This window comes from Contarinia nasturtii, unplaced genomic scaffold (genome assembly GCF_009176525.2).
Source record: "Contarinia nasturtii isolate CC-2019 unplaced genomic scaffold, AAFC_CNas_1.1 Cnas_scaffold_414, whole genome shotgun sequence".
NCBI classification, from domain to species: Eukaryota; Metazoa; Arthropoda; class Insecta; order Diptera; family Cecidomyiidae; genus Contarinia; species Contarinia nasturtii.
Window position 1 is genome coordinate 1,356,602 of NW_022197768.1, and position 27,287 is coordinate 1,383,888.

The 27,287-nt window shown below is 33.1% G+C and overlaps 2 protein-coding genes across 4 annotated transcripts; one reads left to right on the top strand and one right to left on the bottom strand.

Annotated features, from left to right (window-relative positions):
• Positions 1-2: 2 nt before the first annotated feature.
• Positions 3-3,619, bottom strand: LOC116338892 (translation initiation factor eIF-2B subunit alpha). 2 transcript variants are annotated; one of them, XM_031764429.1, is made up of 5 exons: positions 3,350-3,619; positions 3,189-3,275; positions 1,019-1,147; positions 698-954; positions 3-628 (listed from the first exon to the last, which is right to left on the bottom strand). In XM_031764429.1, the coding sequence occupies exons 1-5, from the start codon at positions 3,390-3,392 to the stop codon at positions 95-97; spliced, it is 1,050 nt and encodes a 349-aa protein (XP_031620289.1). In that variant the 5' UTR covers positions 3,393-3,619; the 3' UTR covers positions 3-94. The 2 variants fall into 2 exon arrangements, with proteins under 2 accessions (XP_031620289.1, XP_031620290.1); XM_031764430.1 differs by lacking the exons at positions 3,189-3,275; positions 3,350-3,619 and adding an exon at positions 1,236-1,375.
• LOC116338893 (AN1-type zinc finger protein 6) lies at positions 1,896-26,590 on the top strand. Of its 2 annotated transcripts, none has more exons than XM_031764433.1 (5): positions 1,896-2,045; positions 24,858-25,597; positions 25,834-25,998; positions 26,104-26,248; positions 26,362-26,590. In XM_031764433.1, the coding sequence occupies exons 2-5, from the start codon at positions 25,499-25,501 to the stop codon at positions 26,508-26,510; spliced, it is 558 nt and encodes a 185-aa protein (XP_031620293.1). In that variant the 5' UTR covers positions 1,896-2,045; positions 24,858-25,498; the 3' UTR covers positions 26,511-26,590. The 2 variants fall into 2 exon arrangements, with proteins under 2 accessions (XP_031620293.1, XP_031620291.1); XM_031764431.1 differs by lacking the exon at positions 1,896-2,045 and adding an exon at positions 12,890-13,092.
• The last annotated feature ends 697 nt before the right edge of the window (positions 26,591-27,287 follow it).

The window sequence follows — 27,287 nt, forward strand, 5'->3', positions numbered from 1 at the left end:
TGTATTATTATCAAAAGAGTTTATTTATTTTCTGGTTTTTTTTTAGTCGCAATAACAGTTAAAGAGATTTATTCGTTTGAACATCGAAAAATATTCAAAGATATAGCTTAATCAATTCGTCACTGACAGCCGATGGGGTTAGTATGCCAATGTCTGTGAACAAGAGTGTTATATAAGCTGGAGACGTGTAATCGACTAATGGATGTGCTTGTGTCAGATTCTCTGTTAAACTTTGTTTTGAGAATTTATAATCATTGGGTAGATCACGTTGATTCAATGGATAAAGTCGCGAAAATTTCAAACTTTCGGCAAGCACATAAAACGGTTTTTTCATTTCACGTGCACACAATGCCATTGTATAAGTTCCAACTCTGTTGATGATTCCACCGCTTTCAACAACACCTTCAGCCCCAACTAAAACAATGTCTATCGATTCCATAATATATCCAATAGCTGCATCTAAAATCAAAGTACATTCAATACCAGCCGTCTTCAATTCGTTACACATTTGTTCGCCTGTGTTGTCCGGCGAACTGCGTGTCACATATACATGGAAGCGTTTATTCGATTTTGCTGCTAAAATTAATGTTTCGAGAACGGCACGAGATCGGGCATGTGTTAGAACTCGCTGTAATAATACAGAATAATCACACAATAAATAATTTGATGGAAATGTACTATTTATAAAACAACTTACACAACCATCCGTAACGAATTGAGCACATTGCTTGGCTATGATGTTCCGTGCTTCGAGCAATTTCTTTAAAAATATTTCGCCACGATGCAACATCAACGCTTTGCATTCATCAGCTGTTTTATCGTCAAATGCTGCAAGTGTGATGAACCGTGAAAATAATTCACTGGCTGAAACAATAGCCGTAATTGGATGATCTGAAGTTCGCATTGTTTTGACGGTCGTTTGAATTGTTGAGTGTAACTCTTGTACGGTGTCAACTGTAAATGGATGTCATTATGATGAAATTCGAAAGTACCAATGATTGAAGCAAAAAACACTTACATTTGGTTTTCTTTAGAACCGCTAACAAGGTTTTTATCGCAGCAATGCCAGCCGATAAACTTTTATCCTCGTTCAACAATTCGGAAAAATATTTTTCCACCGGAAAATTTTCGACGGCATTCGACTTATCTAAATGGAAGCAATATAGCAAAATGAAAATTTGTTAAATCAAATATAATTTCAATTATTTTTAGATGTCAATAAATCAGTTACGAACCGATTGGCTTCAATTTTTTCTTATCTTGTTTTCCCATTTTTTTTTTAATGTATCCGTAAAATAAATATTGTGAATATTACTCTAAAAAATGTATTCTCAGAAACAGTATTCAAGCAGAGACGTATGCGTATAATAATTTTTTGACAGACTATTATACGTAGATGTCAGTGTCACTGATTCATTTTTACGTAATTGTCATTTTCGATCTACGAAATTTGGAAATAATTTCGAATAAGAATGTACTTGTTTTACGTATACGGTTTAGAGGACAAAAAACTACAATTTCCTCTCACCATTTTTTATCTTTTCTCCCCGGAAAAATGTGAGAATTGTAATTACCACTATTTTTGTTCGTATACCATTCATCGGTCGAATATTTTATGTGAAAAAAATGTATCAAATGCACATCAAAGTGGTTATATGGTTCGTTATGTCATGAATTACCACAAAATAGAAGTTTGTTAATTTTGACTTGAAGGTACACCAATACCAATGCAAATCTACTCATACATTGCCACAGCCTTGTAATAATGACTTTCCAATCGGTAAAATCGACACCCGTCAACCAATCACATCGTCGAGTTTCGGTCACATGATCTTATTTTCGCTGTGAACATAACACAAAATATTTCATGTCATCCACTGTTAATAACAAGACTACTACGGCACAGCCAAAGGAAAATAAATCGACAGAGAAAAGGTTTCTGTGCGTTGTGAGTGGTGAAAAGGTTGATCGTGTCATTTTCAATTTCAAATACATATAATTTCTTTATTGGACATACAATTAAACGGATATTCAAATCGAATTGAGTAAGTAAATTAAATAAAATTTTTTATCGTCTAAATTCAAGTAAAATTCAACGCATTACGACGAAAATTGAATGATGAAATCGAGACGAAAAAAAATCATCGTATCTATGAAGTGTATGTGCACTGTAACCAGTTTGTTTTGTTCGCAATGGCAGCCATTTTTACATTGTGCTTTTCGACGTCGTGTAATTAAACTTAACACAATGGTTCGAGAAATAAAATAAATGAATTACAAAAGAATGAGAGTCGATCGATGGATTTCACCAAATTTATTATGACAATTTTTGTGGAAAATGCATTTTTCTATCATTCGAATTCGATAAAAAAAAAAAAAAACAAAATTCGACAGAAGAAAAAAACACATCTACTTGAAGAAAAAAAAAACAACTATGTCAGCGAGTAATTAATTGTGAGATTTATTTCGTTTTGAATTTCCGTCATTTAAGAAACGAACATTTGACTGACTTGGTTAAACATTGTGCAAATAACCATGAGCATTTCATTAGTTCCTGCATTTCAACGGAAAATGATACAAAAAATAATGACGAAATACTATAAGTATGCGCCGTTTGTTTATAACGAAATCGAGAATCATCAAGAATCATATTTTAAGAAGTTGCATTGACTGAACAGATTCATTATTAGTATGCTTAAAAAAAAAGTTTATAAATTCAAAAGAATATCGATAACAAAGCAGTTTGATTCATTTGCGATTTTCTGTCAACATTTTGCAATAAAATAAAAAAGTTCTCAACGTTTGGTCCCTTAATTAGATGAAATAGCTGGCTACAATCATCCATGTTATAACGGTAGTTATTCGAATGTTCGGTGACATTCTTTTGTGTCCTTGTATTCTCAATTCAAAGTTGGGCTATTATTTTTGGCAACAGCCACAGACCTATACATTCAATTGCAATTTCAAGTGCGTGGACATTTTTGTGAAAACTGTGTTTGTGTGTGCGTGTTTATTTTTTATATGTGCAAAGATAAACGTATTTCTTCTCTTCTTCTATATCGCTGCAACCAAAAATAAAAATCAAAATTGAAAAACAGAACGTCAATTAATTTTGGTAAAGCATCAAGAAGAAGAAAAACAGATACATTATGACATATTTTGAATCATTCGAATCGATATTTGCTTACATTTGACATCATACTCCCATTTATTGTTGGCAAATAAGACACGCGCAAGTGTTTGCGTTTCAGCTGACTGTTGCCAAACACTCGGGGCTACAGAATAGACATGTGGATAGATGTGAATGCAATAATTGAGTACATAGTTATCCTTATAATCAGTTGTCTACCATTGAAAACTGCCGTATTTTTTTTTTCTCGTCTGTATTGCATTCGCCAACACGAATTTTTGCTAAACGAAAACTTGCAAGCTTTACGATTTGTGATGCTCGTCTCAGTTTGAATTAAATTTGAATGTTACTGTAATTGAAATCAAAAACCGTTCGCAAGCAAACAATTAAATAGAAGACCCATTCCAAATATGTAAAGTGTGGATCATTTAAATATATAATTCCCAACGTCTAGAATACGCGTTATTACTTCACAATGAGATTGAGTTTTGCAATTGAATTTCGAATCACACGTTACTTCTTCACGTTTCGATGACAATTCCCATTGTTGCCATTGTTTTGGTTTCACTTTAGCACATCTGTGGGTAATATTGACGTAATGTTCAATGTGAACAAAATTAATTCAATATTGTTTCGCCAGCAAACCACCAACTGACGAAATTCAAAAAGAAATATTTTAATGGTCTGGCATCGTTTGTGTTGTGTGTATGTGTTTTTATTCTCTCTCTCTCTCTTCTTATTGCCATTTAGAAAATTATCCGCGATTGTATGCGAGTGTTAGAAACGGCAACGATGGTTTCCTAAATAACTGAAATCAAAACAAAAACAATATATTTAATCATGTGTGCCTGACAATGGCTGTTTTGTATACACTCTGCACACATTACGTATAGAGGCGTACGTACGTATATACGTGCTTTGCGTGCCTACTGCTACTTTAGGCTATGCATTGACTTGTCACACACGCACGCACGCATGCACGCTCACACACACACACATCCCAATCGTATGAGGGACTTAGACGAGATAAAATAGTACCAGTATATCATGTCATGGCCCACATATTTTGTTACATTCAATCAACACATTCGCACGCACCACTCTAATGCTTTTATGTAGGAAATACAAGCAGATTACTTTGATTGTCTTAATTCATCAATTGACAAACTACACCAACATTTGTTGTTTCCAATATTCTTTTGCAATAATTTCTTTCGATTTTCGAATAATGCTATTTAGTTGTTGTTTTTCGCTATTATTGAAATCACCTTTGTACAAATGACAACATTGTTCATTTGAACTCTAATTATGATATAACGATCTGTGAATTAAATCAAAATTGACATTTATAGGTTACATTATATTTGTATTTAAAATGATGCAATGAATTCTTGTTTTAATTCAAATAGAACCGAACCGAACCAAACCTATATCTCAAAATGTGAACTTTGAATTAGTCGGGCGAAGATCGTGTTAGCAACATACTAAAACGTAAGATGGAATGAATGAAAATGATGTAGGCGAAACAATGACGAATGCAATAAAATACAAATCAATTTATTGGGCCGATTCACGTGAATAAGTCGTATAATTGAATGTAATATGATGATACTGTGCATTGGCACGGTAAGACTGCAAGCAATGAAAACCATTGTAGAACATTGAATTTCTCAAGAACAAATACATTAAATTCCTTTGTGAGCATCAAATGTACAACGTAACGAGAAAAGTCAGTGAGTAGACTTGATGAACGAATTTGAATTCAAGGTCACGCCAAAGCCATTCAAATGAATTCACTAACGGCATCGATGGTAAAAAAAACAAACAAACTATTTGTTCTTGTAATGCAAATTCATAGCCATCCTGTTGATATTTCAGTCCATGCTCCCACTTATAGTGACACGACGACCTATAATGCCTCAAAAAAATATTCCACTCCAATCTTCGTTCCACTCACAGCAACTGCTTTTCCTGATTGCATGAAAACGTGAAAAAACAAGCGTAAACAAATAATGTTTCAATACATCCAACAGATGAAAAAAAAATTAGCCCATCAAGTAACGCCACTGAAACGCAAATAAATCGATATTCACTTTTGTGCATGAATTTGGGTCACGATGTTCAACAATTTTTTTTTATTCGCACTGAACACTTTTAGTTAAAGTCAATATTGGGACTTAATGTTTCATTGCGAAGCCCAATATTTGTGGTGGATTCGATCAAACTGATGATATTTCCACCGATGCACACGGGTGTGAACAAATGAGGTTAAAGCCACACAATGGAACATATTTATCGAAAGTGTATAGTTCTTACATCAAACGAGAATAATAATAAAAAAAAGTCTACATTTAAAAATAAAAATCAATAGACATTTCGCGAACTTGAAATACTTCAATTTGAATAAATTCCGACTATGATTTCGCAATCATAAAGCTGTTCAATTCAAACTGGTTGAATGGTTCAATCATGTTTTCCTGACTCATATGCGTCGTGGCTATATCATCTACGTAGCAAAATTCTATGGCGTATTACTTGATAGCTGTCGTACACGAGCCGCGTGCTATTGCGACTTTGCCTTATTTAATTATTGCAATAATTTTTTTCGCCCTCTGATTTCGTGTTTTCTTTTATCGTACATTGTGCGTGTTTTTTTTTCGGACTACAGTCATTGTCATATGATAACGCATGGCTGCTTGATGACCGTGCCACGGGTCTGATACCTATAAATTAAGTGATATTGAACGTAGACGTAAATGTGTGAATGGACAAATGTTATCGCTTCCCATATAATTCATTTGCGGAGTAATTTTGACGGTGGCGGGACTGTGTGGAGTTTGGCGGAGATGACATACAAACTCTGTGTGTACGAGGGTAACAGCACTTCTATGTGTATCATTCTTACGCAGATTATTAGTAACTTAGCTGTGTGTACGGCTACTAAGATGTACGATTGGACAAAATAAATCTATGAACAGCAAAGAACGCTGTTGCACTCGTACACACAGCATTTGCATGCTATCTCCGCTGAACTCCGCACAGTCCCGTCATCGATAAAATTACTCCGCAAATGAGTTATATGGGTTATAAATGTGATAACGTGCTGTAGATTATGAATGTGCCTTCATCGTTCACAGTTCACTTTCGCACATTTTCAAATATGTTTTTGACAAACTGAAAAACTATTAACATATAACAGTTTTTTAACAAATGTGCATAATTTATTATTTAATTAAAATGATAAATAAATGCAAAGTATATTTTCGATTATGAGCACGCGCTTGCATTGTCATCACAAGTAACATCTTTTCGTTGCAATGTGATTTGTTTTTAAAATGTTCTGCCGTTAAGTTGTTTTTATTTTCTGTAAATTGGAACACGGACCAATTTAAAAAAAAAACGCACGGAATCCATAACGGAATTTTATACATTTGTTTGATGTGTGCTTATACTACTGGATTTGAATATAAAGTGCAACAAAAAAAGAAAGAATAACATTTGATATGATTTGGAAAGTATGTTTGCATTTGGCTTTGTTTTGTTCTTTGTTTGACTTGAATACGAGTCGTGTATACTTGCGCTTATGTATATAAATAATGTTCTTTTTCTCATTTACTCCCTGAAGGCCACTGACCTTGTAGAGAGGGTCTGCAGTTTTATTTTACACACACATATATACACACATACATTTACATGATTTACCAATTCACACATGGGAACATATTGGCATGGATGAGCGTGCGCCACGCTACATTCACAATCGTGTGTGGCCTGTATCATACACACATGCAAGCATCGGGCTTATATACATATATGATCGAAACTAGATATAAACAAAGAGGTGCAAGCTTGCTAATACGTAGTGTTCTATCAAGAGTTTGGTGGCCATATTCGAAAATACCATCGAACTGTTGTGGTCACATGTAAACTCATTTTTAAAATTGTGAAGCTGCGGTTTTGCTTTCAAATACGCACCGAATTTTTTTTTACTGTAATTCAATTTGCATTGGTCGACAAATAATTCAACAATTTGAAAAAGAAGAAGAAGTAGGGAAAATCATATTCAAAGATGATCACGCCGTCGTTTTGTTTATCTTTTGGATTGTGAATGTTTAATTCAGTAAATAGCAATACACGTGTGCGTGATGTAAATAGTAAATGCATATTATAATAATATTCTATTCTTAGTTACCATTTTGCATATAAATGCACCGCTTTTTTCTTCTTCTTTCTTTCACATTTTAATTGCGATATTTGATCCAAACATAAAATAAAACAGGGTCTTCTTCAAGCTGTAGTTAATATCGTTTTTCGCCGTTGTTATTTTCAAAAGTGCAGTTATGTTTGCCTGAATTTGCACCATGGAAATACACGGTGAATTGTAACATTGAGTTTGAACGTTTTCTCTGGAAGAAAATTATTTGATACGGAATAAAATATAAAGTGCGTTCCATCTAAATTCCTTAATACACAATAAATGAACGCAAACAATGAACAATAATAGTGGCAAAGCACAGCGACCCCTTGTTGATTTATTGCTATGAATTACGATCCATACACGGAACCAAATAAAAGGCATGCAAATTCATTATTCTGCTTGAAGTAGATATCAACGCATTTGTTAAGTGTGATTGAACCATGAAAAGGATTTATTTCACATGTGACATGTTTTGTTGCTGCATCAGCAGCAATACAATGCAATTGCAATCTCGTCAAATCGTTTTCATTGAGCTTTTGAATTCATTTTAAAACAATTCAATGCAACAACAACAACAAAAAATTAATCACTTTTCCCGATTTGCCCCAAGTTATTTTCATGTGCAACTGTTCTTGATGTTTCCCAAATAGACGAACATTCAAATTGCCAAACAACTGCATGCAAAACTACTGAAATGGAAGAGTGTACCCAAATTGCCAACGCTGCTGGTAATATTATTACAGAATGGGATTTTATATTCAACATTGGTTCTTGAATATAAAGAAATAAATGAAAGGAAAAAAAAACACACACTCACGAACCATTAAACCATACAAAATGAATTGTAGCCGAGGAGAGAAATTGAGCACATGGTATTAAAAATATACTCAAGACATAGGCAGAGCGCATTGCTTCAGCCAGTCGAATGGAGAGCGATACTGTACAAAACGCGAATTAAAAAAATATTATATTTTTATAGGGTTTCGATTTGCACATCGCGCTGGTAATTTTCGAAGCAGATCGTATTCTAAAATTCACATATAAAAATTTAAATTCCGTTGTCTAGTCATTGTATGTTGAATTTACTCGACGCAAGCCCATTGCAATGCACAAACACAACGATAAATTCACACTCAGAGCGTTTAACAACAGAAGTGACAGCGACCGCGATCGTAGCATCCAGTCAAAGTCCGAATGAAATAAAATTCCCTTTGTTTTAATGCATTTTTCTTCTCTTCTTAAAAAAAAAGAACAAAAAACAGCACAACCAGAACAGAAAAACAAAGATGTTTGCAAAATTACGCGTTATTCAGTCACTCATGTAGTTCGATGCTTCCCCGTTATTGTTGTTTCTCTTGTTTATTTGAACAAAGTTTCAATGTCTCAATATTCTCTGAAATAAATTTCAATGTACAAAACAATGAAAACTGTCGTTCTACAGTTCAATAATAAACATCTCTCGGCTAATTTTTGTAAAATATTTTAAAACTACATAGGCTACGTTGTGATTCAACTGTAAACTTGAGAGATGCACCAACAGATACTTTCAACAATCGAATGATTGTGAAAACACAAAAAAAACACGCGCAAAAACGAATATGTAGCATAATAAAAAAATCAAACAAATGAACTCACACCATGTAAACGCGTTGATTTTTCAGCGAATTAAATAAAAAAAAAATTGAGAAACCCGAGGTCATTCTTGTGCATAACTATTCTTTTAAGATATTTTTACCATTTTAGCTTTTCTCAACATTTTAATACGGCAAAGCTGAAAAAATATCATATATTAAACAAAAAGAAACATCAAATAGGGATGGGCGTTTAAGCTGAATATATTAACAAAGAACAGTTCTGCCATCAGATTTATTGAAAGTTAACAAAAACCAGTCTTGGGATGTACCTACAGCTTGCACTTAACAAGACTAGTAATGTACTATTAAATTCCTTTTTTTTTCTTCGTAGAAAAATAAAACGCCAAACAGCACACGTTTTACGTTTTTTTAAATATATTTCTTTGTTCAAAATGCACGTGCGCACTTTAAATTTATTACTTTATGTAGCATTTTGTTGCGCTGTACGATCCATTTGACGTAGAGAACAATCAACAAATATTTTTGATATCGAACTATCATAACAATTGACAATGAAATATATATGAACATTCAACGCATATGGTCTGGTATGCTGCCTAGCCACTTGAATTACTGCGTATTTCATGAAAACAAAAGCGAATTGTGCGCACTCTGTGATTTTGAAGTGCGCATTATTGCGTTTCAAATATGATAACAAATGAGCAAACAGAATGATATGTTCGTGGTGATGTTAAATCAATATTAGAATTACACTCTCTGAAACATGTGAACTTATCAAGCGATTCTATGTAGTCTATGTCTACAATTCGAATAAAATGTGCAAATCTCTGCAATGTGCATGCATCCATAATTTGAGCCTTCGAATGAAAATCCACAAAAATGTCAAACTATGGCATTGGAAAAAAGATCCGAGAGAGAACTGGATTTAGACAAGTCTACTATGCATTCGGTAATTATTTGACAATAATTAAATGGCATGCAAACCTCATTGGGACTGAAATAATAAATGAAATTGAAATTAATAATCATTTCAACTTAAAAGTAATTAAAAGCTAACAACATTTCCGTGCTAATCATTGCTTCAAACATCATAATGAGCTATTAGAGTTAGAACATAATGAAAAATGTATACAAAATTAAATTCGATCAAAACAAATTATTTGGAGACTTTTGAATCGCATATGCGTAGTCCATGTGCACTACTTTTTGCGGATTTATAATGCGAATAATTCTGAATATAAGTACGCATTTTAATAGCTACATATTATTAAATGCCATTGAATTACATTACATATTTACTTATTTTTTTTCATATTTGATAAGTAATTGATTTGGTTGTTTAAATAGAATTTTCTTCGCAAAACGTTCATATTATGATAATTTTCCCGTCTATAAGTGCGTAACATATGCCGGAAACCTTCCATTTCATGCAAATTTATCGAACAAAAAAAAATTGAATTGCTTCTGTGACTTGACAATACTATGAGCAAATGCAATCGATCAGCTAAATTTTCATTTGGAATAAAATCGTTGCCAAAGGAATCAACAAAACAAAACAAAACAAGTTGAAGGCAACCGTTGAGTTGTTCGCTATAATAAGTCATATGTCATTTGCAAACTCAAACATGTGCGTCGCCTAGCACGTCATTAGTTCCATCGTCAAAACGTTTGAGCTATACGAGTCGACGACGACGTTTGCTCCGATGCTTGAAGCGCTGCGATGAAAGCAAGTGCGTTTCATATATCACTCATATACAAGATCATTGGATATTCAAATTAAACAAGAACTAAACAAAATGGTCGCTTTACAAAACCAATATGCATCCTATATATCTCGGTTGAAAGAAGAAGAGAAATAAAAAATTAACAAAGCGGAAATTGAACTGATAAAATTTATGGTTGGACAAAGCTCAAGCTGTGGTGTGCACGTTTAATGCACGACACAAAAGAAATATTTCTCACAATGAAGTTTCAGACATGGAATTTGAAATTTTCAAAAATAGACAATTGCTACAAAAAAGATGAAAAACAAAAACAGCAACAAATAATAAATCGTTCAAATCGCCCCGAGCACATCAAAACATTTTTAGAAGTGTGTAAAGTGTAAAAATACAATTACACTTTATGTAAGCATTATTTTAACGGAATAATATGATCGCCATTTATTTATCGCCTTTTGTGCTTATTTACTTTCCATTTTTTTTCTTCAATAGAAACTATCGTATTTTTTTCTATAATTTCTCAAATTTCATTTGTGTTGTGTATCGGTTGGTTCCATGTGTAAGCGTGCGGAAATAAGTGTGGGCTCTTTATATCTGTTTTTGAATCCACATACAACATTGCGGTTTTCCCCCAGTACACTCATCGTCCAATTTCAAAAATATAAACGCATTTTCATCATGTTTTTCGTCATCCAATTCTCTCTTTCGTTCGCTCTTTTTTCATTCTGATCTTGTTCGATTCAATATTGTCGTTATCGTGTGACAGCTTGTTGACAAAACCTTCTCTCTCGCTTGGTTTGTGTCTTGCACACACAAACAAATATATATATAAATGAGCATGTATGTCTTCTCTCTGTCGATTATTGCTATATATTTTATGTGCTTTTTATGCACACATCGACAAAATATAAGAGCATTAGCATTAATATATTTAGCCATTGCCGTTGAGTCGCAATGAAACAAAAAACGCAAAACATTAAATTATCCATACATACTACGCCGTACACTCGATGCAATGCAAACAATGGAGAAAAATCGTTTCTGCATTTGAATATATTAGCTTGCGTTTTTTCATATATATATATGTGCTATTTGTATACATTGCATGACCCATGCGAGGCATGAACATGACGAAATCACAATAATTTGTGAGCTAAAAGCAAAGCACCGCAACCGTATCTGTTGGCGTTTTCTTTCTTTCTCACTTGCTTTGTTTGTGAGTCCGTGTCTGTGTATTGGTTAATCATCAAGCAATGATGACTGGTTATTCACGCGAATTGATGTTCGTTATTTATACAAATCTTATGACTGAGAGCTCTTAGCCAAGAAGATATCAAATGTTTTTTTTTTTATATCGAAATCTACGATCGAAGATTTATAAAAACGAATGAATATACAGATGGTGAGTTCCATTCGAACTCAATCCAAGGAAATAAAGCCGAACATCGATAAAATGTAGCCGAACAACAACAAAAATTGTAAGTGCGAGCCAAAGAAAAGAGCCTAATGAATACGGATACATACACATTCACGTACCGTACACTAATGACAGCATGCGATCACAGACGCATACAATGCATGAACCGTGCACCTGTGTTTTCGTACAATATGTATGGCATGGCCTATGTCGTATGAACACACACACAGACACACATTGACACAATACAACATGTCAACAGCGTAAGCACATCGTTTCATTTATCTTATTCTTTTACTATCTCAATTTAACCAATGCTCTGGCCGACCTCATTCACGTATTCACGTATTGCACGTCACTTAAGTTATATATGAGTCAAAATCACATTTAACAACGAAAAAAAGATCAGAAACAAAAAGAAAAACATAAAACTCGGAACAAACGAAGGAAAGTTGATCGCAGCATAGAGAGAATATATGACCATAAAAGTGACGTACATTTTATAAATGTATACACTATACAGTTGTTGTGGTTTATATGTGTTGGTGTGTGATTAGATTGTATATGTATTTATAATTTGACGTCGTATCGGTGTGTGTATAACACAGTTCAGTCAGTTTCCTTTCTCTCATGCTGCTTTTTGTTGATTTTCTTTATGTGACTCAATCGCTGTTGTGTGCGTGCGTGTATGTGTGTGTGTGTGTATAATGTGTTAGTAGCACGTTTGTGTATGAGAGAGAACATGCGAACAAAGAAATCCACTGAGTGTGAAGTATAATACGCTGTAGGAATTCGAGAAATTGGAATTTCATTTGGTGTGTAATACGTTTCAGTCGCGATTCAGTACTCGTAGAGCAAAGAGCTCCAAAGCTAATTCGAACAATATAAACATTAATTGTTTTCTTTTTATTCATTTAAAAAAAAAGAAGTTAATAAATAGAAACGAAAATCTATCGACAAAAGGCAATTGAATTAAACACAACACAAATTATCAAACGAATTTTTGGTGATATTTGTCAGTGCGATTTAAGGTAAAGAACATAAATTACTCGTAGTAATTAACTATTTGGTTTTATAGATATTATTGTGTGATATTTTGTGATAAGCAACGAAAATCCAAACGATTTTCAAATGATTAGTTTGTACTCATTCGTGCATGTGACACAGTAAATACATAAACGAAGTCTTGTGATACAAATGATTTGACTAATGAGCATAAAGAAACCCGATGACGGAGCAGAATGATAGATAACATTGAAGAGAATGAGAGAATGAAAATAGTACAGTTTTAATTGTCGTCCGATATTTTTATGCATTTGCCAGTGAAATTTCATAATAAACATTTAAAACGAAGAATACCATCGTTTTTTTCTCTCTCTCTCTCTCACTCTCTCTCTCTCTTCGATTTGGAGAAGAAAAACAAAACAAAACACGGTATTTTATCAATGTGTGTGTGTATTTTTTTTGCTGTTCATTTGCTGTGAATAGGATAATGACATCGACAAACGTTGCGTTAAAATAATGAAACGAATTTCGAGAAAATTCAGTTTTGTGCCTGTCGCTGCAAGTTAACGTGGCGGCCGAATAAATTTAAATATAAAACCAGAGAGGTAGAGAGAAATAGCAAAGAAAACAAGCGAAAAAAAAAGTTGTTATTTTTCGTATAATAGATTCCATATACAATTCATTTCGTGTTGTTGTTTCCTTTTTGGCTCTTTCTCTATACGTGGATTTTTTTAATGAATAATATCACAACGACATAAGTGAAACGTAAGTATTCAATTTCATCCAGCTGTAAAATCTCACTAACACAAATGACGCCGATTTGTGACTGTGTTTGTGTATCGGATGTATGTATTGATGTGCATATACATGTGTTAAAGTGTGTGCGTTACTGATGAAATGAAATTCTCATATGAAGCATACATTGTCACATTTCATCCGAAAAAAAGAGAGTCATTAGTGTGTTAGTGACACAGACGTGCTCGCATACAAACACAACCAGCAAACAAACAAGATGAGACAGCGAAATTGAACGAAAAAAATATATATAAATTGTCAGTGAATCAAAAGACAATTTCAGCGAATTGAAAGAAACACCGATACGAAAAAAAAAAAAACAAAACAAATCAAATGCTGAACCTTTGTGTCCAATTCCAAGTATGTTCTAGAAAAAATGGTCAGCTTAGTCTCAGTCCATGACTCGTGAATTTCGAAGAAGCGATAACAATTGTTTATACGTCACCACAGTAATTCAATGCAAAGTTGAAATAAAAACAAAAAGAAAAGCATATAGAATGCCAAACTACCACAACTATATTGATGATTTCGTGCGTGTGCGTGTGCGTGCTTATGCTGATCATAGTCGAAAAGAAGAGCAGGAAGCAAACGTATCATTACTTTACGCTCATGTGAAGCTTCGTTCACTTTATACATACATGATTAAGTAGCGCTGCTGCTTGATGCGTACTCATGCCGTGTGCCACGCCGATCTGTTTTTGTTTCTGGTATTTATTTTATATACAGATTGAAATAAAGCAGAGAAGAAAAAGAAGAAAAAAAACACAAACATCGTACAATCTTTTCATTGTAAAAAACAAAGGCAGAAAGAAAACGCCTTTGCCATATATTTCATCGAAATGAAATTTATTTATCATATACTTTATTCTTCTTTTTTTGCGTCTATCTAGACGGGTCTGTGAATCTAATATTCACAGCTGCAGCACAGGCGAATTTATTTTTACTCGTAACTCTTCATGCGGATTGCGATGCTCTTTTTTTATATTTTTCGATTATATTTTCTCTCGCATTTCGTTTTTACTCAATTTAACACCTATTCTTGCATGAGTTTCGAGACATCATATACGATTTTTAGTCGGAGTATCCGCACCTAAACCATTGGATATATTTTATTTGGTTCGTTGGAGCCATACGAATTTACCGTCTGCCACATACATCATGGACATCGAACACACTGTAAACAATGTGAATTTTTATTGTTGTTATTGTTTATTACAGTGTCTTTAAATCTGATTAAATGTGCTAATTTTCTCGGCTGTGTTTCATTTTCTTCTGAGAAGTGAATTGTTTTGAAACTTATTGCAAATCCCAACGCAGCAAATAACAACAAAACTGTGAGAAAGAAAACATGCAAATATTAATTGTAAGAATGATGAAGAGAAAACAAGATTAATCATACGAATAACGACAACAACAATCAAAATATCTAGGTCCTATCATGATGTTTGCTAATTCGGCTAAATGAGCACAAACACACACACATACACATTATATATATAAATTAGTCGATTGCTCGACTATAATTGAAAAAAAAAGAAGAAATGTACACAGCAATATGATGCAAGAAACCGAGTCATTTGACGGTATAGTCTGACATTTGGGGATGTGAAACGTATTTTGTTCACACCATCGCCATATCATTCGTTGAAGATTAAAAATTCACGAAAAAAAAATTGACTAAGACGTCACTTCATTCTACTTCTTTCGTTTATGTACGCAACCATTTTTTTTTTTTCGACACGAAAAGTTTTTTCCATATCAATTTTCATAACGATGACTAGAGAAAATAAAAACTTCCAACCATACGTAGTGATATAATAAATTGTGTGACAGTTCAAAGTTTTTAGACTCTTGAACTTTCTGTTGCTTACTTTGTTGTTTAACATATGATAAACCGAGTTCAAATACCCTATGTCTACAGTCATGGTCTACACAAGTATGAACCAAACGCATTCGCACGATAAAGAGAATGCGCTTAAAACATTAACCGAAATGCCACAGTTCATTCGGCTGTAATATGATTATGAATCAGTGAGCAATCAAAATTGTGCGAAGAAAACACATATCGACGCATTATTTACTTCTTTTGCGCACAATTAAAGAAAACAAAAAATAAATTTCTTCTCTTAGCCAGTCATAATAAAAGCGATTGATTATTTATAAAAATTGCATCGTATATGTCAAATTGTCAGTACGTTATCGCTCGTCGACTCACAGCTATAGACGTGCATATTTTCATTTATTCGTCATCGTTTGTGAAAAGGGAGAGAATACGACAAAACTCGTCAAGTTTAGCACACACAAGCTCAACGTCTTCATATTTCATTGATTTATATATTCAACTGCTGAAAAAAGCATCAATGTGCTAAGCACAATCACAAGCACATAGAATTCGTATGAAAATGATTGTTTATACCATAGTGGCCTTGGTTACATTATATATTTGAGCCATTGTGACCTTTACATGGTTGCTTTTTTTTGCTCTCTGTCTTCAATCGCATTCTTAAAAAACATATGATTTTTTGTCGGTTGTCGGTTGCTGGTGTTTATTATGTACTTCGTTCAAAATGACGGAATATAGAAATTGAATATACAAAAAACAACAACAACAAAAAACATTTCGACACGATATCGAAACAGTCTCTGCACACGAATATGTTTCGAGTTCCGTGTGTGTAATTTACATACGGGTTTGCGAGCATACACATTGAAGGATTGTGGCTGTTTTTCATTTCGAATACGCTTTTAATTATTGCTATTTTTTATAGCCAATCGGTCGTTCGATCGGTTATTTATTTTTTGCGTTTCTTAAACGTGTACGTTCGTGTACTTTCCCTAATCGACTATGCTCAACAATTTTTATCAAACGAATGGCCAGCTCTTAAACGTACATATATTTTTTTTTACGGTCATTCATTATTTGAGCTTTATTTTTATTCATTTCATTTCATTTTTGAGTGCGATCGCTATGTTTTTCTTTTTTCACTCATTTCCTTCGATTAATGTTCGTATGGTGTTCTTCTTTCATTATATCAGTGTTCAGTACAATGAACAGGGATTGTTTCACTGAATTCGTGGAAGGAGGAAGAGAGGAGGAAAATGTTTTTAACCAGAAGAAAATGATTATGTAATAAACGAAAAAAAAACTTTTTCTCCTAATCTCATTTGCCTGTTCAACATTCTTTCTTTTTAGAAGAATAATCCCTGATAATGAAAACGAACACACAGACACACACATACACAATGCACTCATGTATTTGTATTAACACTGTTTGCAATATTGACAAGTCCGCAAATGTGTTCAGTGTGATATGATAAAATTGTACCCGTGTCCACTTAATTTCATTAAATTGTCATTTTGGCCACATACAAATACACATTTATGGTTAATATGTGGAGTAGACAGACGATCGATCATTTAGTTTAAAGAGATTCTTGTGAATGTCAAAAAATCTCATTTCAACCATTCGAAATGGTACATAAAACCGCAATAAAGACAAGTGACCACAACGAGATTCACATGGGAAACCTTGAATCGGTACAAAGTCATTTCAATTAGAAACGATTCGAACCTTATTCTTCATTTAAAATTTGAAGTCATCTAAATGTGTTTGTTATTCTTCCTTTAAGTTGAATTCATGTCGTTAATGGAATTTTGAAAATTTATGATATGGAAGCAGCCACGATTTGTGTCACTGCACCTGCCTGAAATCGGTTTTATGTGATCCTTGAAATAAAATGATATTAAAATCATAGAGAAATACAGAATTCATCGGCAAACACAAAAAAATATCAGCTCTATTTCCTGCTAGATTTTGTTCAGCTTTTGTTTCATTCGCGTGAACAGCCTTGACGTATATTTTACTTGGAGCCGCATTCACAATGAAGGACATTGATTTGAAACAAAATACTCTTTTTTTGTGCTATTCACACAGACATGTTCAATACATTTCGGAATCGGAATTAGGAAGCCAAACGAGTTACTAAAACAAAAAACCGCATAATTTCCCGTGCTTAACCATTTTTAAATTCAGTGTTGGCATCGAACATATTTATTTTATCTGTCATCAACATACTCACAAGATAATATCACAAGACCGTGGCTCTGTTTATTGAATTCAAAGTGTTCCAACGAAATGCTAGAAAAAACTTTGATTGAAATGTTGAATCCAGGAAGGAATAGCTCGCATCTATTGAAGCGCTAATGAATTTGACTATACAACATCGTCATTTGTTAAATCGTACAAAAACAAGGGAACAAATGTATCTGTATGGCATATAATTAGATTGTTAACTTAATGTCAACACATAAACAGACAAAATAATTTTATGAAACATCATTTTTGTTGCCATTGCTACCACGGTTTTAGCTAACGGATAAAAGCACAAAAACCTGTCTTACAATCGCATTCCATTTCATTTTATACGCAGTAAGTTTGTGAATGTTTGCCGAACAAAATTCATGAACAACTATAGTTTATATGGAAAAAAAGGCATCTATATGTTTATCAGTCTGTTGAAAAGTGATTAAATGCTTATTCAACGTCTAAATCGCTATCAATATTTACCGTATCCATAACAAAAAAAAACAATCTCAAAATATTCGTAAATTTGTGAAAATTGTGCAGACATTTCTGAACTGCGTAAAAGCCCGATTACAGTTCATTTGATCAGGTGCACTGTTTTATTCAAGGTTATCGACCTTGATTATATGAGGTCGTCATAATATATATATACATCCAATCTTGTTCGTGCCCGCACACACAAACTTGAATGTAACACCACCGTTCAAATAAGTAAAATTACATAGATTGTCTTTGTCTGAAATCCAAATTTAAAAGCATGTCCATGCATCCATATCGTGAACTGAACATCGAAAGAATCGTTGTATAGAGAGCGTAGCAGTGATTTTTGCTATATAGCCATCTATTCAGCGTAGCTATAAAATATATAGGTTTTTTTTTTCGTGTAATATAATTCAATCGACAATTGACGACATTAAATAGAAACTATATGTGTATATATATTTGACGGTGCATGGTTTTGACTATGTGTGTGTATGTATGTGAAGCTAATGTCAGTAAACTTATTTCTGGTAAATGAACTGACGATAATTTAATTTTATTAACTTTATAAAACGGCATCCTTATCGCTGCATCTTCGAATTGTGTATCATTGTGATGTCGTCAATTCAGTATTGTCGAGCAAAGTAAATACAAATCTGGCTTCAGTTGGGTATGCAACGAAAATTAATGCCATTTATTCAGTGGCAGACATGATACTTTGAATTTAGCGGATAGCACGTACATTTGTTGGTTTGTGGGCGGTGCGATGTGCAAAAGATCGGATTCTATTTTTTTTTTATTCATTTTCAACGAGTGCTAAACATTAAACAAAGAAAACGTTTCACCAGCTGAACATCTGTTTTTTTCCCATTCATGTCATTGTTCATTGTCGGATGCTAGTTTTCCATTGACATTTTTTCATCTCATTCTTGGAAGCCCGGATTTTGCATCTCTTTGTTTGATCCACGTTTTACTGTCGTTTGATGTTATTTGTGAAACATAACGTGTAGCGTTAATATGTGTTCGAAAAAATACAAACCAAAGAAAAACGATAGAAACTAAGACCTGACATTTTGGAGACTACAAAGTATGATGTGAATATATCTAGAGTATAGTATGCAACGACCAGACTATTTCATGGATCAAATCCAAATAACAACGAAAATCGATAAAATGTGTCTGGCACGATTGTATCATGCGTACTTAGTCCACATTGTATATGCACGCACTTGGATTAGTAAATGGTGCGTGTGCTTTAAATAAAACACGTTGCTGTGCCATCCACACTGTAAATGTGTATGTGAAGGTATGCCAACGCATGTGATCTGAATCTACTCGCTATATATGCTCCTCTTGGTCTTCATCACTACTGTAGACTATTACTTACTCTACATCCATACTCCACATTTTTGGACAAAATAAAGCACAGTAATCCTTTTTATTTCATACTGTTTGTCGGTTCGGTTTTACGAATTTCAGTTTTAAATAACAAATGCAATAATGAATTAATTCGATGTAATTTTTATGCTTCGATGTATTGCATAAATAGTTCTGATTTTGTGTTTTACTTTCAAAATTCGTTGTGCGCTCCAAATTTAAGGTAATAATTGGAAGAGTTTTTCGAATGCAAATATCGATGAAAAAAAAAAAAAATGAATCTGCATAATAACTGGTTATTAGATTGGTATGAATGAATGTTTGTTTCAGTGACACATTAACCTTAATACTGTCGCACTATTGAAACAAGAATGCAAGCCATAAGTTGACTTTGAGCGATACAAATCGATTTTCTGCACATGTATCTAGCCGTAATAAAAGGCGTTTGAGAAAATATATCTATAATAACACAAGATGAAAAAAAAACAATTCAACAGCAAGCAACAATTGTCACGCGGATTGCAAACAAAAGTCATTCATTCACAATACCTTTTATATCACAAATATTATGCACACCATCAAACAATTGTTTGCCTATGAAGTTTGAGATTCAGTTTTGGTTTTCGAGTGCAGCATAATTCATTAACTCGTTCCTTTACACTTCTAGCGCTTTTGTTCCGCTTGTGTTATGCTAACAGTGAAGTGATCAAAAGCATAAAATTAAACACGAACGAATTGTGTGCGACCGTTGCCGTGCACTGGTGTAGCAAAATAAATACCTATACACATATGTATATGTACAGTGTACACTATTAATGGCTGCGATTACATAAAAAAAAATTGTACTGTGTCGCTATTGGACGTGTATATACGTGCACATATATTATATATGCGCCGCATGTTTCAGCATATCATTAAAGCCTACCAAAATGTATAATATTTCAAAAAGTTAAACCAAGTCTTGGTTGGTCGCTGTGAAACCGACCGAGACACACCATAGAAATAACACAATAAACAATAACAGTAAATGTTTTACTTTTTCCTCTTGCCGAAACCGAGCACACCAACAACAAAAATTGTGGTTATTCAATTTAACATTGTGAAGACATGAAAACGCTTACGATGTTCAGACAAAAAAAAAACCATTGATTTCTCAAATGAAAATTCTGATTAAGGTATCTTTCTGCTTCTGACAGATTTTATACCAACATGAAATAGTGCATAGTTCAATGATGCGTTTACATTTATGTTCGATATACATATATGATTATTATAATTAAAAAAAGAAATTTTTTCAACATTTTCCAAACGAATTTAAACTTGGATCGAGTGAGTACTTTGACGAAAAATAGAATGTACATATGCGAAAAAAGAAATTGAAATATGTGTTATCACACTTCCCATTCACTATGTAATTTTCATAAAGTGATTTAATGAAAATTACCCTGTGCTGATGAGTTTGAATGTAACAGAAACCTTGGTGCAATATGTTTCCTCTTGATAAATCTTCTGAGGATGAAAATGTAAGTCTTTGAGAATACGTTTACTATGCTCTTGACACACACCAGTTCAAGTACATTTAAATAGAGCCACAAATCGGCAACATCGATTCATATTTAAGTGTGCTGTAGCTTAAACAAACACAAGTACATTTATTCCGATTTTTTTACTTTGCGAATTTTTATTTGAATTTTTCACCACTCAATACCTAAGACACATTATGCCAAAAAAAACATTAATTTTGTATCTGGGACGCAATTTCTCTGATACAATTGTTGTGAAATTTATGATACTATCACCTTTTTACACGCTGTCTTTTTCACTTTACTTCTTTTTTTATTTAAGAAAAGACAAAAAAACATTGTGAAAATTACTTCATCTAGTTGACGAATGACAGATGAAATTCGAGAGCCAAAGTAACTGATGTTGAATATTTTCAGCAACTCAAGCAAATAAATGATACATTTTCACTTATTGTACCACTTAATCAGTAGATGACGCAAAGACAGTCGCTCTTCAGCGGATATAATTGCAACACACAATGTGTTTCTATCTCTTTTATTGAATAAAATTTAATAAAAAAATCACTCGATTTCGGTTGTTTTCACAATGGTTCGCTCGATGGTTGGGTTTAAATTCACAAAAAATTTCGTAAAATATTATAATATTGACCATATTTCAACCAATCAAGAGAAAACATGTGAGAAAAGCAGAACTTTCGTTAATTTTCCTAACGTAAAAAATAAATATGGGTCATTACTTTTGGTCTCTTTGCATACATAAAGTCTCCTACGATGCACATTTTTTCCATCGACACCAAGACTCTTTTCACACCGCATTCATTTGTTGCATGTATCACGAAAGCTGGATTGTATTCAGATTAGTATATAACAAGTAGATTTCCCCGACATTCTGTTTCTCCAATTTTACCTCATTCGGTTTCGTTTTTTTTTTGTTTTCGCAACGCGGTAATAATTTTCGCTTGAAAACGATGATTCAATCATTTCTTATCGACAAAAACAACTGACTCATGAATGGAAAAAACAAAACTTGAGTGAAAGCATCTCATTCGGTTCGCAAATACACTCCAAAAATTTAGTGAAGATTCTAATTTTATTTGAAATAAACTTGATTTCATTTGAATGATCTTCGACTGAATTTCAGCAGTTTCAGTTGCGCAGCTAATGTGTACAACGACTTATGGTCGAGTTAATGGGCACATTAAATTCTCATTCAATACATAAAAGATATTCTGAGAGCACAACTACCAAGACCGTTTGATAGTTTTAAAGATTCTTTCGTGTGATTGTGTGTCGTGTTTTAAGTCATTTGAAATTAGTGACGTCAGATCCTTTCAAATCTGCGGTTTTTTTGATGATGATACGTAGATCAAAACAGTATACTGACAAAAAAATCCAAAAGTTGATCTCGGGTTTCTTCGACGTGTATCATATTATTAAATGAATATTTTCAAAAAGAACTTTTTGACATCGAACAACTCACATTTTGTGAACATTCCGTAATACATGACAGCGGTTGATGCTTCTACATTATTTACTTGTTCAGCATGCCTCCAAGACATTCATCAAATAAAATGACACGTTACCTGCGGTCACTTGCTGTGTTGACTCAGCGCCATCGTCCAATTTATATTGTACATCATATTTCGGGGAAAAAACGTTCACTTATTTCTTTACGATTACATCGTCAACGATATTTATATTGGTAAAGAGCATATTGTGTCCCTATCGACAATCACATTCAAATAACACTCCAGACTCCTTTGGGAATAAATTAACAAAAAAAAACCTTTTCATTATTTGTGCGGATGGCGATTGATGAAGTCATCAACCCTTTGAGTTCAACATTGAGCTTATGTTTGTGAAAAATATTCAACCATCTCAAGACGATTAACCAAAAGGCATCTGCCGAACGGCTGGGCGTCGTCTGAGTAATACAATTTTTGTTCATGTACCGTATATACATAGTCATTAGCCTCTTTGCGTGAGTCATCCGAAAATTCCAAACGAAAAAAAAAACAACTCAAATTCAATCGATAATTCGCTCTGGTCGATTTTATTTCTCTCACGCAATGTTCTCTACTTGAATTACTCTACTTACGTACGAGAATTTTTGTTTTGCTTTTGGAATTTTCGGAAGTCTGAATAACAAAAAAACAATAATCCTTGCAAATTCCATTCAAAGAAAAAAAAAATATTTTAATGGATTTCATTGGAATTTGTGAATATAAGTCGCATTTGCCGTCACTGAAAAGATATGTTCAAATTTACCCATTTCATTGGTGATAACAATTGATAATAAAGTGGTAGCATTGCGCCAATTTCAATGGAAAATTTGAATACACATGACATTATGCAAATTGTGTCTTAATTCAACACGTGCCCACACGTCACATATGTTAATTCCACAAACCGATTAAAATAAATAGCAAAAGCGTTTGACTTATTCATGCCCATATATATTTTTTTAACCAAAAATCGTTTTCAATCACAGGTTTGGTACAAATTTGCATGCATGTTATAAAAATGTGGATCAAGTTTAGCCTACTACAAATCAGCTGTTTTTTTTTTCATCTTCAGGTTATGCGCGTACACAATTCGATTTTGTGCACAAGCAATACTAATGATGAATTGGATGTGTTTTTCTCCAACGTCGCAAATCGTTTTGGTTTTCACGTGGAATCCAAATACGAGGAAAGGAATTCAAAATATTGAATATTTGGTATTCGTCTTTTTTTATTCTAAATCACCGCCTTTGGGTGTTTAGTTTTGATGATCAATGATCTTGCATTCTTCAATTAAACTGACAGTGCACTCTAAATTTGTGTTGAATGTCGACACGAAAAACCAATCTAGATTCACATACGGCAACACCATTCTCAGTTACATTTTTTTTTATTCACCGCACACAGAGAAACGCACATGGCCGTAGTTTGAACTCACACACAAAATGCTACTCGGTGCTGTTTTTCGTCGTTGTGGTTAAAAATGAGATATTGACATACATATGAATAACAGCGAAGCGCATATGGTTCAACACTTATTTCGAGAAAAGTGCTTGCGTTGAAAATATACTTCTTTTGTTTGTGTGACCTGATTTTGTATATTTATTCTTTTTATATCTATCCCTCTCCGGTCTCCATGCATACATACATATACATTCTATTATTAAATATTATTTATTTAATTGATTGAAATTGTCTCAAACTATATATTGAAATAAGAATTCCAATTCAGACAAATGATTGCGATTGCAATGGTGGCGACATGAAATCCAATAAATCAGCTAAGACTGATAATGACGAATGTCAACATCTTCAAAATAGATTTGTTTACGATAGCAAAAACCACATTTATGACACAAAAATAGATGTGCAACAAAAATCAAAATCAAAGCAATCGTTTAATTTTAAATGCGTTGCTTGCTACAATTATATTTTTAAATAAATATCCAGTTAAATGATTCAAATCTATAGATTGTATTTTTGTGAAAAATTTATTTGTCTAAATTTATGTTTACTTGTTTATTTACAGGCTAAAAATAGAAACTTCGGGACAGTCCAGTCATACGCGAGGTGAATTTGACACGACCTTCTTTGCTGACTCGCGGAATTAAAAAAAAAAAAAACAAATTTCTTTGTGTTTGCCGCTGGCATGAGACGTTTCCAGCTGAAATAAATAAATGAACAATTAAAAGTGATCGAAATCCAATGACTTTTAAAAGTGCATATTTAAAAATTGAAAGGAGATAAACAAGAAAGGAAACAAGAAAAAAAAAACAAATTCGAATTAGTTTTCAACTCATTTCTAAAGACAATTTGAGTAAATAAATGAAATCTGGCTTTGCGAAGTGAATGAGAATCGGCGTAAAAACCAAAATAACAAAACGAAATTTAAAAACTGTGATTAAACTAGATACCTAATTGTCATACGCGCGACGATAAATGTATATGAGTGCAAGTGCATAAATTGAAGAAGAAAAGACTATAAATTCCATTTGAATTCAACAAGCAAACCAAAACCTCGTCAATTTCATTAAGCGCAGCATAGATATATATACATATATATATTCGAGTCAAAGTCTGTTTTGAGCTCGACCATTGTGTGTAACGATCCATTGAACTGATTAAGTAAATTTATCAAACGTAAAGCGAAAAATCCAAAACCTAGACAAAATGGAGCGCGAATCAAATCCAATGCAACCAATGTGCCGTTCTGGATGCGGTTTCTATGGTAATCCTGCCCAAGACGGTTTATGTTCTGTATGCTATAAAGTAAGTGTTCTCCATCATTCATTCAGTTGTGCCGTTTGTAAATTCTCATTGTTGTCTATGTAAAAAAGATTCGATAACGGGTATAGTCGAATATTTTCTATTTGCTATTAAATTGAGATCGATAGCCCATTTCATTCTTGAATTAAATGATTTTTTCAACAAACATTACTTTGAGTTTCATATAATTTATGAATAAAAATAATAATAATGTTGGAATATTTTTTTATTTATTAAAGGACTCACTTAGAAAGAAACAACAACCCCCCGTTAGTAGTACACCTGTTGTTTCAAGTCCGCAACAGCAAACACAACAAAATTTCAGTTCCCCTGCATCGGTCACTCACACAGCACAGCCAACAGTGCAGACTTTGCAACAACCACACATTGAAACCAACAAAGAAGTAAGTGTACACCATTGGTTTTTTCATTATCTTTTACTCTTCGATATTTTTCGACTTTTTTGCTAATAACATTCGGAATTTTATTTTTATTTAAATAATTAATAGAAACTACCTGAAGCTAGCGCAAGCGCAATTAGTGAAATAGCCGGAACTTCCATTAGCGATGAACAAGAGGACAAAGATGGTGACAAGGATTCAAAGAAAAAGAAAAACCGTTGTGGCATCTGCCGTAAGAAGGTTGGATTAACAGGTAAGTTATAACGTCGTATTTGGCACATATTTTGTATTCTTTTCAAAAATGTATCGTCATCATGTGATTTATGGCTGACAACCAATTTACAATCAATTTTCTATTACTCTTAGGTTTTCAATGCCGATGCGGTGGTCTTTATTGCGCCGTACATAGATACAGCGATGAACACCAATGTACGTACGACTATCGAGAACATGGTGCCCAGGAGATCCGTCGAAACAATCCTGTAGTTGTCGGAGAAAAAATTCAAAAGATTTGAACTCTTGTGCCATCTAATTAATAATTTTTATAACATATATTATTAATAATAAATCTAAAATACAAAAAAAAAATTCGAAAAAAAAACAAAACAAAATAAAACATTTAACTATGCAGATGAGGTAAAAATGTAAAAAAAAAATTGAAAAATTATTTGCAACAAAAATGTTATTTTAAATACCGTTGAAGAAAATTAAAGAAATGAAAAGCAAGCAAAAAATTACATCAAAAAAACACTAAAAAAACCAATCACTCTTGAACACTCTGTACACAAAAAGAACTATCGAAATGAAAAAAAAAAGGTTTAAACTAAATGCGAGAGATGTATGAGAGAGATTTTTACGCTGAAAAAAAAAATCACATACACCTACGCAATCGCAAGTTAAGAGTAACAATGATTGCAAAAATCTGAATAAAACACTAAATAAATTAGAATAGAGATTGAAAAAAATGAAGATAAATGATGAATATGATTGATATAAATGTTTGCATATATTAAAATCGATTGAAATAAGATGAAAACAAACGAGAGAGAAAACAAAAAATAAAACAAATAATTATAATTTATCATCATCTCAAATGTGTTACGAATGTTCAATGAAGGCTTACGTTTGGCTTAAAGAAATCCCGTACTTTCGTTGTACACTAACACAATCCCTGTACTATGAAAACCTCGTCGAAATTTTACTTCCACCGCCAATCCTAATCCATGGTTACTGCAGGTGATGTGCTTATCGTTCGACAAAACTACGGAATTTCTTCAATTTATGTATTCGAC

Bases quoted from the DNA above. Each gene is read 5' to 3' on its own strand.
- LOC116338892 (XM_031764429.1), bottom strand. From the start codon at position 3,392: ATGCAATACAGACGAGAAAAAAAAAATACGGCAGTTTTCAATG. The intron at 3,276-3,349 runs GTAGACAACTGA...TCTATTCTGTAG, and splicing joins AAATACGGCAGTTTTCAATG to CCCCGAGTGTTTGGCAACAG. The intron at 629-697 runs GTAAGTTGTTTT...GTATTATTACAG, and splicing joins AATTCGTTACGGATGGTTGT to CGAGTTCTAACACATGCCCG.
- LOC116338893 (XM_031764433.1), top strand. From the start codon at position 25,499: ATGGAGCGCGAATCAAATCCAATGCAACCAATGTGCCGTTCTGGATGC. The intron at 25,598-25,833 runs GTAAGTGTTCTC...TATTTATTAAAG, and splicing joins TATGTTCTGTATGCTATAAA to GACTCACTTAGAAAGAAACA. The intron at 26,249-26,361 runs GTAAGTTATAAC...TATTACTCTTAG, and splicing joins TAAGAAGGTTGGATTAACAG to GTTTTCAATGCCGATGCGGT.